Here is a 12,714-nt window from a genome sequence, read left to right on the forward strand (position 1 = left end):
TTTAAGAAGGCAACAAATGCCTATTAGTAGTTTTTCTTTTCGAAAAGCACCTGGCTTATTTTCTGAATCAGTAGTTGGTGTTCAATCACGTTAGGCTTTACAAAAGGACGAACTCATCTGGATGCTGTGTTTGTTTCACATGGAGAAGAAAACTTTGGCTTATGCACCTCTATTGTTTTTTTTTTTTTTTCCTGATACAGAACAACAGCAAAAAAGGGAGGAAAGTTTAAGTACAAAATTTATTGCAGTAAAGAGATTAAAACAATTTTCTTATGTAAACCAAAATTACATTGGTTTCACATGACTACCAGTAGTTGGAAAGACCATCCATTCCAAGTTCAAACTCTGGACGAATGCCCAGTGATAGAGCTTGTTGAGGTCAGTGAATGTGCTCAGACCCCGAGGAAAATTTCAGGCTAACGATCGCGGTAGAGGAATGGAAAGAGATGGCAAGAGAGAAATAATACATTGCCTTGCTGATAAATGATTGCCTTCCTGTTGGACAACCATGAGTGACCTTCATATCGAGTTATGCTCTTGATGTCAAGGATTCAAATCATGGATGCCTAAAGTCATGCTTTGTGTAAAGGAACTGGGATTTCCTTTTATGGCTTCCTGTGTATTTGTCAGGACAAGCTTTATCTGAGCACTCAGCAACAAGAGGGAAGAGGAGGCCGCAGAGGCCCCACCCCATCTCTGCCACCCTTATCCTTCTTGAAAGCCCTTCATCCTTCCCACCATTGTCCAAAGCCCTCCTGTGCCCTTCCAAGGCTGTCTGTTATCACTAGGAACCATCTTTCATCATCAGTATGAAAGGAAACTATACCATGAGGTGAGGGCCAAGCTCCTAGGGCTTATTTACATTTTAAAAGGAGCCAGGCTGTTAGCCCTGAGGCAAGCTTTGCTGCCTCTCCAAGGGCTTTAAGATCATGCAGCAACCCTGGGGCTCCACTCCCTGTGAGGGCCCACTTCCTGTAGGGGAGAGAAATCCAAACTGCTCCCTGGGAGGAGGGAAGTAAAACAGGGTTAAATTAACCCATCTGAGCACAAAAGTGTGAAGTATGTATGTCTTCCCATGCCCCTCTCTGGACCCTTCCTCATCTTCCTGGAAATAACTCTGTGCTGTTGGAAAGGTTTCTTAACTTCTCAAAGCCTCGATTTATGCATCTGTAAAATGGGAATAACCATAGCACTGATCTCTGAAGGATATAGTGAGGGCTAAAAAAAAAAAGCCTAACAAGTTCATAGCACAGAGCCTGCCATATAAAAGGCATTCCCTAACTGCTAGATGTTAATCCCAGTATACATTCCTCACTTGATAGGGGGGAAATTGAGGCCCAAAGAGATGAAGTTTCTTTCTCAAGCTCTAAAGCATCAGGCTGCCTCTCCCTCCACCACTCCGCCACCCAATTTGTCCTCTTGTGTTAAAACCCATAATAAAATATAATAACGCTGAATAGGAATAATTGGGCTTGAAAATAAACGTCCTGAGTCTAAAAATGCCTGGCTCTATATCTTGAAACACAAAGAGTTTTCTATTAATGATCAAAGTACTACAATATGGTTTCCTTTCTTTCAAATCCTAGAGATTTACCGGATGATTTATTAAAATAGATTCATGTGTATTTTAAAACTTTTCAAGATTTGTGTCAAATTCTGTATTAAGGCAAATTAATGGCGAGTACAAATTCTTTTTCCTGAATCCTGTGTATTACGAATTTTTAAGTATTCTATCTATTCAACTTGGGTTTCTAAGAAATCTTGTGATATCTGCTTGTCCAACCATCCTGTTCTTAAAATACTCATTTAAAATTTTGCCTTTGAGCCATTTGGAAAGCAAATATTGAAGTCGCTTTCCTTTCACATAGAAATAAAATACACATAATTAAAATAAATTCATACAAAATAACAGTCATAGGTTCCAGGGACGAATCTCTTACAATGTGAATTTCTGTGTCACTCGGGTAATACAGTAAATGAGGATAACTATGAAACCACCCAGCAAAACCTAGAATTTAAACAGTAATGGCCCTTCACCTCCAGGATACTCTCCCTTCGTGATTATTAGATAATGCGGTACATGAAAGCACCCGGTGTCCCTACCAGGGGCCTCTCTTCCTCTCTGCTGGGGACCGAGGTGATGGGCTAGAAGTTGAGGGAGAGCAGAAAGGCTCTCTGTGAAGCAGGGCTCTCACATCAGTTTTGCAGTCAAAAAGCTCACCTGGGTCAGGGTTAGTTCGAATCCTTTGAAATAACTGCGTGGTGCTGACCACACCCTTCCAGGGCCCCACTCTGCCCTTGCAGGCCAAGCACGTGTGTGGAATTGCACTGCTGTCTCCCACAGCATCCCCTCTGCGAGCTCTCGGGTGGGGTCACTGATGTGACTTTTCCTCCCACAGTCCCTGTGTGTGTTTGTTATTAGCAGCTGCATCCCATGAGGGTGTGTCATGAGTGCTGGAGAGCTTCCCCGGCCCCAGCACTCTCAGCTCTGTCCCTCTGCATCCTGCGGTGGGGTTGCTGCCGCCACCCCACCTGCTATGGACTCGTAAGATGGTGGGGCCTCCGGGTGGGCGTCATCTTCATTCTCAGATTTAAGGCCCATCTCTGTATACGGAGGTGGAGGAACACCCGAGGCCTCTTCCTCTGCCCAGCAGGCTTGCTTTCCAGCCTCAAGACACTCTTCATAAGCAGGAGGGTAAAAATCTGGCCTGGGGGACAAAATGCCACAAACATACATATGTTATTTAAGTGGTTACTGCCAAAGCGGCATATGTCTGCCTCTCTCAGATCACATTGTGTGAAGTTAAACTGTTAAGAAACATTGATTTTGAAACAGATGTTCTTCTTCCCTGACATCACTAGTTTTTTTTTAAAAAAACACCGCTCTTCCAGGAGAACCCTCTCTATCAGCCTTGGGATGTGTTTCTCTACAGTCATATTTTTCCCAGTGGGTTATTCCAAGCTATTCTCTTTCACTTGTTTCATTGGAACCAGGAACTTCCAGCATGAGATCCTTATCAGGGGTGGGGACCTGGGGGCCTTGACTGTGGAACCTCCCTCTACCCAGTTGTTTAGTTCATTCACGTCTTCGCCGCCATTCACACACATCATCTTCTGCTCAGTTGCACTCACCGTCTTGGATAATCACTGCCCAGAAAATAATGAACGAAAACCAGCTCTGTGCAGATTCCTGAACTATGTCAGTTGCTTCTCTCTTTCCTATCATTCTTTCAAGTCTTAGCAACCAGTTTCAAAGTGAAACAAAATTCATTTCTCAAACTATTTGAACTGACAGCTTTGTGTAGATTTCAGTAGTGGCCCCTTCCATGCCAACAGGCCAATGGTGAAAGGAGCCATTCGTACCAGAGCTGATGGCACAAATGGTAATCTTGTCCAATGCTGCTAACTGCTAAATTCTCCGGCTTCTCCACCATGAATGAGATTAGGGATGGTGTGGAGGTGAGGAAGAGAGAATGTGAACTTGGTTGAGTTGTGTATTTATAGAGCGAATCCTTCTAGTGCCTACAGGGAGTGTTTTGGTGTGTAACCACAACAGAACAGGGACTGCCATTTGTAGCCACAGCTCCATTCCAAATGTTACCAGGCCCAATGCCAAGTAGCTGAAGGAGCTATCTACTGTACAGCATAAATCTCTGGCTTTGCTCAGAATAGCCAAGGCTGTGTCCTAGGGCACATGTGTAAAGACATTGAAGACAGAGGGTGAGCTGTTCCCTGGAGTGATTTGAGAGGCTCCAGGATGACTGCCCCCTGCCCCCATATCCCATCCACTTCTTCCAGTCCCCACCTTCCCCACACCCATTCACATTCCCAGTGTCCCCACCTTCCCCACACCCATTCACATTCCCAGTGTCCTGAATTCTACCACTGTAGACTCATTTGCTTTGATACCTCAAGCTGGGTACCCATTTTTAATGCAAAAGCTTCTAAGAAATGCAACTTTTCATTTACTGACTTACTAGCCATTCTTAGTGAGCTGGGCATCTTTTAGACACAGCAGAAAGAGGCAGTAAAATAGGGGTGTCCTGATGTCCATAATTTTAAGTATTTCAGCACAGAGAGTATAATATTATGCACGTTAGTAAATTTAAGCTAAAAGGCCACCAGTCACTCTTATCAGGCATTCACACTCTGGGGGCAGTCATCTAACATTTATACCAAAAAATCATCACTCTAGAAGCATCTACAATGACTTCACTTATGTTTAATTTTTTAATCAAACCCAGAGACCTTGAGGTTAGTATAATAAACATTTGAGATGGGTTTTGGTTATTGTGATTAGTATCTTATTAATTAGCATAATAATGTCAAAATCAGCTGTCTTGGATAAAATTACTTATATTCAAGATACATGAAGGAGATATATTTTAGAAGAAGCGAGCAAAAGAATTTGTGGAGTCTAACAGCCTGTACCTTAAGGATATTGCCTGAGGTTTTATCCCTAAATAATCCTATGTTCAGCCAAGAATTAGGAGATTTTTGGTTGTCTGCTACTGACCATACGGTTAACTGAAAATTTTTTATTGTAGTAAAAATATACATAACATAAAATTTACCACTTTAGCCATTTTAAGTGTACAGTTCACCAGCATTAAAAACATCCATGTGGTTTTGCAACCATTGCCATCATCTATCTTCAGAACTTTCCCATCATCTCAAACTGAAACTCTGCACTCATTAAACAATAACTTTCCACTCCCCCTCCCCCAGCACCTTGTAACTATGGTTCTACATTCTGTCTGTGACTGTGACTACTCTCGGTACCTCGTGTAAGTGGAATCATGTGGTATTTGTCTTTCTGTGAATGGTTTATTTCACTTAGCGTAATGCCTTCAAGGTTCATCCATGTGATAGCATACATCAGTATTTCCTTTCTTTTTAAGGATGAATAATATTCCATCTTGTGCATATACCGTATTTTGTTTGTCCGTCCATCCACCTTCTGGCTATTGTGAAGAATGCTGCTGTGAACATTGGTGTACAAATATCTGTTCAAGTCCCTGCTTCCAGTTCCTTTGTCTGTACACCCCAAGTGGAATTTCTAAGTCAAATGGTAATTCTGGTTAATGTTTTGAGGAACCTCCTACCATTTTTCACAGCAGCTTCACCACTTTACGTTCCCACCAGCGGGGCACAAGGTTTCCAGTTCTTCCACATGCTTGCTAACCTTGATATTTTCTATGTTTTTGACAACCTAATGGGTATGAGGTGGTGAGGTTAACCACATCTTACCTCTGGAATATGACTGCTTTCCCTCAAAGAACTCTTTCATGCAAGGTGTGATCAGAGCACCTAAGAGGACAGGAAGCTGGGACTTCACTGAGTTCACGAAGAGACTGCAGAGATGATTTCATGTCTGATTTCTCATTTGTTGTGTGGCAGAATTTGGTCTGGAACTTGCTTTCCTGATAACCCGGTAGCCAGGCGATGGGGGCTAACTAACCATCACCTGCCTTTGGGGACAGTTCCCACGATACAACGCAAAAACCTGAGTTGAGCCTCTTAAATTGGTTTAGGTGGGTTTTCAGTGGTGGGGATGGGGGTGGTTATTCTCTGAGATAAATTCCCTCTACTTCGTGGTTTTCCCCAAAGGCAGCAGCATTCTTCCTGATGGCTAATCCCAGAGTAATTCCCTGACTATGTAGCTTCAGTTGCAGACACGTACCCCATGGGACAGTAAATTGCCCCACAGTGGGATTAGAAACCATTTACCTTTTCCAGAACTCAGCCCCATCTCAGCCCTCCCCAACGCTCTGGCTTCCCAGCACATACCTGTCCACTGTGGCCAGGGGCAGGGCCCCCTGAGCAAGGTGCTGTCTGAGCACACGGCTAAACACCCCTTTGTTTTCACTGGCTTGGCGGTAGGTGCTCCAGAAAATTCCACTCAGAAGGATCACAAACCCCAGAGGCAGAAGCAGATAGGCCAGGATCAGTTTCCCCTGACAGTTGAATGCAGAGCCTGAGGAAATGAAGAAGGCCCCCAGGCAGATCATCAGAAAGCCCACCAGGAGGGCAAAGGCACAGAGCAGACTGGTTCTGTTCTGCATCCCTGCTCCTTTGGAACCCAGCTCCCTGACCGGGCCACTTCCTGGCTTCCTCTGCCCAGAGAGAGTGCTCTCATTAGCCAGCTCGAGGCTTTATACATTCTGAGACCAGCTGGCCTTTGGACAATTAAATGAAGCAGGCACTTAGAAGCTATTCATTAACTATTGAAAGTAACCGTAATATCCTTGGACGATTGACCTAAAAACACAGCATTGTGTACTGCAGGAGGGGGTGGCTTCTCATCACTGTCTTGCTCTTCTGAGCTGGACAGAACCTTAGGCTGACCCCAGTTATTTGCGGGAAGGTCTCCCATCTTTTGATTAAAGGGGTCTCTTAATCCCCATGGCAGGTGATTCCAAACTAATGCTAGAGACATTTCACATTCCTTGCTGAACTCTTTTCTTTGTGGTTTGGCAGCAAGTCCTTTCCTAATGGCGTCTTCCTTTTTTTCTGTCTTAAAAAGATATATTTTTTAAGGCTCTTACCATGTTTGGCTTGCCTCTCTCAGTGAATCTTCCTTTATTGCCCTCACACTATGATGTTGGAAAAATTCCAAGAAAAAAGCCCAGGGGTGAACTCCCTGATTCAAACAGGAGCATCAGCAGGAGGGGAAAGAGAGTGCTGGCTGGAAGGACTGTAATAGACAGAACTTTGTGGAAGTGAGGCGAGTTCTGAGGATGGTTGTAAATGGTAACGATCTGGTGACTTCTGCTCTGATTCTGATTTTGTATCTTTCCTATTGTTGGGACCCAAGTGTTGACATCCTAGGATCATTTCTGGTTCGTACATAGATGTTAGATAATTTATTTTTGCTTCTTACTCAGCCACTGGCCACCATTCTTGGTTTACTAGAAACATTTAAACCAGATCCCACCCTTCCTGCTCTCAAATAAGCTGTAGGTATTTGATAAAAGAACATCCCCGCAATATGTGTGGCATGTTTCCACCTCCATGCAAAACAAATACGTGTGACATGTGCTGCCAGTCCAATCCTTACCCTCCCTCACACACATCTCAGAATTTCATTTTAAAGGCTCTGAAAAGTCCTGCAATTTTGCCCCTCATAAAATACATATTAAATGAAATTTGTTTTGATAGGATTTTGCTAAAAAAATGTTCCCCTGTCCTCTCCGCTGTATCGTTGCTCTATGTAGCACTGCCTCAAAAAAAATCCTTTCGGAACCAGCCTTCTGTTTCCTATCTGGAATTTGCTTCTTCCATCTTGTCTGTCTTTGGTTGTAGACACCCTATTCCAGGTCTGGTTCATGCCCTGATTCCTTCCTTTTTTATTTGATGCTTTGGCGTGTCCCTGCCAAAAGTCTCCTGCCCAAAAGTCTCCTGTCTTCATTTCCCCTCTTCTTCGCTGCTCCATTACTATTATTTCTCATTTACTTTCCCAATGGAAGAAGCAGTTTTGTGTGCAGTGCCCATTATAAATGTAATAAGCAAGGAATTAAATTTTCCACTATTGAAAATACTGATGTTTTACAAAAAAACTTTTAGATCATTCTTTTCTGTGTACTGCTGGCTCTGAATACTGCCCTGATTTGATGCCCACTCTCACCCATGTATCAGTACACAGGCCAAGTATTTTTGCATGTTTGTGTTTCTTGTCAGAATTAAATATATAAGTGATTAAAGAATTACTTTTTTACTGTAACTCTGCTTCAGTTCTGAACCATATGCATTACTGCTCTGTGAGCATAATTGCCCTCAGAAATGACCAAGGGTAAGTAAAACAGTGATCTGTAGTTTTAAAAAATCCTAATTACTTGTGGTTTCCCTGGTGTGTGTGTGTGTGTGTGTGTGTGTGTGTGTGTGTGTTTCTTTCCCCACAATCACTAGCAGTGGAAACATTCTTGAAAAGTGAAAAATAACAGTAGATGCGTGCCTAACAGTGAAGTAGCACAAATGCTGGGAGAGAGCCTCCTGGTCTTCATCAGTCTCAAAGGGGCGGAAACCCAAGCAGAAAAGCAGCTGTAAGGATGGAAGAGAGAAGAGGGCCAAATCCTCAGGGCTGGGGAAAAATGAAAAGAATCCAATAAAGAGCCAGTAAAACTCTTTAAAAATCACCTTAAAGAGTCAGCTTCGGGAGACCTTTGGGCCCCTGGCTGGACTTCCGTAGGCCCTGCCCTGTCTTCTGGGTCTGCCTTCTCTCGCAGCCAGCTTTCCTGTTCTTGCCCACCTCACCACTTAGCCAGCACCGAGTGCAAGAGGAAGGGGCCAAGAATACTGACTCCATGTAAAAGCAGAGAAACTGCAAGAGACAGAGACTGATGACTCACCTAAGTTCATATGGTCAGCACGGGATTGACGAGAAAATGGATACTCGGAGGAGCGTGGACAGAGGCCCACCTTCTATAGAGAAATGTTCTGAGACCCAGTGGAAGCCAAGCCAATGTCATCCCCTCCACAAGAGATCCACCTAAGAAATGATGTCTTGCTTCTAAATCAGTTTATTTATTTATTATTCTCATTCTTAAAAATTCACCCATCAGCAGTAGTGCCTGACTTGGCAGCAGGCAGTAGCATGTTGTTTGGTGGGCAGCCAAACTATCTTAAAACATAATCACTCTTTCAACACTCTGTTCCTTTGAGCGTGACCGACCCACGAGCGCTGTTCTGAACATGGAGTGCAGCCGAGTTCCCAGCACTGTTCTGCCTTCCAATGTCAGAGCCCCCGAAACCTCACCCTTTTTTTCAAACTCTCCCATGGAAGACATCAGTGCCTGGGAACTTCTGACAGCCCTCTGCGCTCCAGTCTTTGTTTACTGGGCACGCGGGCCATTCTCTTGAAAGCAGGAAAAGCATATTGCTCTGGATGAGAAATAGTTGGGGAGGGGACTTTGGAAGGAAGCTAATGGTGTGTAGACAGTGGTGCATAGGAGGGGTCTGGGGCCAAGAGCTGGGGCAGAGTGGCCAGATTTCAGAAGGTCACTTCGGTTTAGGAAGCGAGGCTCTGTGGGAGGTGGGGAAGGTGAGCATCTGCGTAGTGAGTGAGGTCACCCGCTCTGATTTCATGGTGGTGATTACTGAGTGATTTCCGGATTAGCCTTTCACACCTGCGGGTTCACTGGGCACTGGCCACTTCCTTCTCCCGCTCCTTGTTTTCTTTGCTTTCAACCCTTTCCCCCATCTCTCTTTTCCTCCTTCACTCCCTCAGGAAGATTTAAAGGGAGGCATTTATAGGTTGGCAGGGCACAAATGCTCCACAGAAAACAGGTAGCGCTGTGAGGGAAGAAGATGCTGAACCAGCACGCGAGACTCATAGTCACCCTGGCATGAACCTAGGGCTCTGAGCAAGGCCTGAGTGGGGTGAGGCCCGTGAGGCACTCAACTAGAGAACAGCGCGTATAGGGGTGCCAAAATCTTTGTTAGCAAGAGAAACCAAATTTTCAAATAATGTTTTAAAAAATCAAATAGGCAAACATGGCTTATGGGCTGCCCCCTCTGTTTCTCTAAGTAAAGTTTTGGTGAGGAAATTGGGTCATGTCTGAAGACCAAACAAGAAGACAAATTCTGTTCTAGAGTGAGCTCAGCTTCCATAAATAAGCCAGAAGAGATTTAATTTCTTTCTGGAGCCTTAGAAAACTGAAAGGAGACCATACCTCTGTGGCCACTTTGCATCAGAGCAGAAGCCTCAAACCAGGGCAGATTTGACTGCCTGAGTTATGCCCCTTGGCATGATCGCTGGTGACTTGTAAATATGCAGTGGGTTCTGTATCCCACCTCATGAAATTCTCTTTAATATTAACTTTCTATTTCCCACCTCCATAACTGTAAATGGAAAGTAACCTTTAAGATTGTATAAAAATTTAAAAATACAAAAGAAATAGAGATAGGGCTATACTGGGGGGAAATGAGCAAAATATACAAATACGTACATCGTAGAAAAAGAAATGAAAATACCCTATAAATAATGAAAAAATGTTTAGCCTTACTTAAGAAAAACACTAAAATATAATCTCTCACCTATCAGATTGATAAATCTCAAAAGTTTGACAACACATTCTGTTAGTAAGGCTTGGGAAAAGGCACTCTCAAATGTTACTGGTGGGAACACAAAATCTAGCAAAATCACATTTGTATTTTTCTTCTGACCCAGAAATCACATTTCTGGAAATTCGTTCCAAAGATACACTGGCGAAAAACCAGAAGTATAAATGCACAGATCCACTGATTAGAGCAGCACTGTTTGTAATTACGTAAGACTGGAAACACCCAAATGGCTATGAATAATGAGTCAGTTGAATAAACTAAGGTACAGCTACATAATATAATCTTACATAGTTGTAAAGAAATGAGTAATATATTTTTATTAGTATAGAATGATCTCCAGAATATGTTGATAAGACAAAAAGGCAAAGTAAACGGAATGGAGTTTAGAGTGTAAAAAAGGAGAGGCTGATATAATAATGGAAGATAAATGTCATAAATTTGTCCAAAACCATAGAATGGACACCACCAAGACTGCATCCTAATATAAACTGTGGGCTCTGGGTGAAAATAATCTAAGTCTAATGCAGTATTATCACTTAATGGGAAAGACTTCAACGTAAAAGGAAACAAAAACAAAACCTACCAATAAATCCAAATATGTATTAAGTAGTCATATTGTTAGTAAAAATATAGAGTATTGTTTTCAAAAATTTTATATGTACATTGTAGAGTAAGTCAAGTAGGTTAATGTCAGTATAGATCAACATTTCAGTATAAAATGCAAATAAAAATCAAAGAAGTTAAATAGGAGCTGCATGATCTTAAATTTTAGTTTATAAAAGCACTATGGATTCATGATTTATTTTTCTCTTTATGAAAATTACATATAATCTGGCGCTGAAAAGGCATTTAGAAGCAATGACAACCCAGCTGCAAAAAGCATCCATAGCACTCAGATTGTGGTCTCTATCTACCATTTCCCACCAAAACAAACAAAACAAAACAAAACAAAATCTTTGTAAAAAATGTCTGACTCTAGGTCTCAGGCAGAAGATCTAGGAGACGTAATATTGACCCGAGGAACAAGGAAACTAACAAAAACTCCAGGAGTTATGTCTAAGGGGTGTAGGAGCCAACCTGAAGGGGCCCGTACTAGCCCAGGGTTTCTCTTCCTCAGCACTGTTGGCATTTGGAGCCAAATAATCCTTTGCAGTGGGGGCTTCCCTGTGCCCTGTTGTACACTGTTTATTAGAAACCCTGCTAACCTCTATCCACTCAACCATGGCAATCAAAAATATCTCCAGGCATTACCAAATGTCTCCTGGGGAATCAGAATTGTCCCTAGTCAGGAACCACAGTACTAGCCCAAGATGGGGCAATCTGAGCATTGAAGTTTCAAAAACTGAAATGAATTGAAACAAATAAATTACATAAAAATCCATGAGTTCATAATGTTTCTTCAGTCCTGGAAAACAGTCCTCTCTGAACTTTTGAATGCCCTTCCATCAGTTGCCTTTGCTTACCTCCCTTACAAACTCTCGAGACAGATGTAGGAGCGTCTGGAAATATCTGTATATCTTTGCACTGTTCTGAAAGACTTTTTTGGCCCAATGTTGCGGCTTATTAAAATATTATTCATCTGTGTCCATTTGGGAATCCAGCCCAATTTTGAAGTAATGGTGATTATATTTTCAATAATCCAGCAGTCTGATGATTTTTTTTCACAAGGCTGCTTTTCTATCTTATGGCTGCAATAATCATCCTAGTGAATGAAGGTTCTGATTAAGGTGTGTAGAGTAGAATGTTGTAGGTAGAGTAGCTTGGTGTGGGAGGTTCCTCTCTCCAGCATCTGAGGTCCGGGAACGTCTTATATCGGGAACGTCTTATATCGGAAACGTCTCGCGATTTCTTTTTCTTGCCACCTCTCCCCACTCCAGTTTTTACTGTTGTACGTATAGAGTTATCAAGTTCTGCTCTACTTCTCTGTCCAGAATCCGCCCTTCTGATAGGAGACCACCCACGTTCACTGGTAAAGCAGTTATTGAGGTTTTAACACAGGAGCAAATGCACCATTGCCAGAATTTCGGCATATGAGGGACATGCGTGGATCATGATAAACCCATCAGTTGATAATGTAGTCTTTTAATTTACTGACCAGATAGTTGTTGACAAGGTCCCTCCCTGCATGTACTGTTAACCCAGAGCTTGAAGACCCTCTAGAAGATTCGTGCTTACCTTTGCAGTGTTCTTCTTTTGGCTTCTTTTGCTCATTCAATCCAATTTTATCTTTGTTCTGTTTTCTGGGAAATCTTCACATTTTCTGATCTTTGAATGTAACTTTCCTTTTTTGGAATTTCAGTGGAATTTAGGGGAGAGAGAAAAGCAGACAGGTGTGCTCAGCCTGCCAATTTGATCCCCATATTTTTTCTGAGTGTATGAGGATATGAATGGATATTTACAAAATTAGGGTCACACTGTATATGTAATTTTGTATTTTGCTTTTTTTGCTAGAACAACATTAGTTTTTTAAAACATTTTTAATGGTAGCATGTTTCGAATGAAACTTCATAGTTCATCATCCTGGAGTACATATACTCATTTTTCTTTATTTCTTCGGCACTAAATCGTAAGATCCTTGAGGAGAGAGAAAATGTCAGTTTTGTAGTATTGAAACGTCTGGCATGCAGTAGTTCGTAAGTATTCCTGATTCAG

At 42.4% G+C, this 12,714-nt stretch overlaps 1 protein-coding gene across 2 annotated transcripts; it reads right to left on the reverse strand.

The window, feature by feature from the left end:
• Positions 1-220: 220 nt before the first annotated feature.
• On the reverse strand, positions 221-8,486 carry TMEM252 (transmembrane protein 252). Of its 2 annotated transcripts, XM_010999739.3 has the most exons (3): positions 8,349-8,486; positions 5,791-5,977; positions 221-2,708 (listed from the first exon to the last, which is right to left on the reverse strand). In XM_010999739.3, the coding sequence occupies exons 1-3, from the start codon at positions 8,356-8,358 to the stop codon at positions 2,483-2,485; spliced, it is 423 nt and encodes a 140-aa protein (XP_010998041.2). In that variant the 5' UTR covers positions 8,359-8,486; the 3' UTR covers positions 221-2,482. The 2 variants fall into 2 exon arrangements, with proteins under 2 accessions (XP_010998041.2, XP_010998031.2); XM_010999729.3 differs by lacking the exon at positions 8,349-8,486 and having other exon boundaries at positions 5,791-6,147.
• Between the last annotated feature and the right edge of the window lie 4,228 nt (positions 8,487-12,714).

The sequence above is a fragment of the Camelus dromedarius genome, chromosome 10 (genome assembly GCF_036321535.1).
Source record: "Camelus dromedarius isolate mCamDro1 chromosome 10, mCamDro1.pat, whole genome shotgun sequence".
In the NCBI taxonomy this organism is placed as follows: domain Eukaryota; kingdom Metazoa; phylum Chordata; class Mammalia; order Artiodactyla; family Camelidae; genus Camelus; species Camelus dromedarius.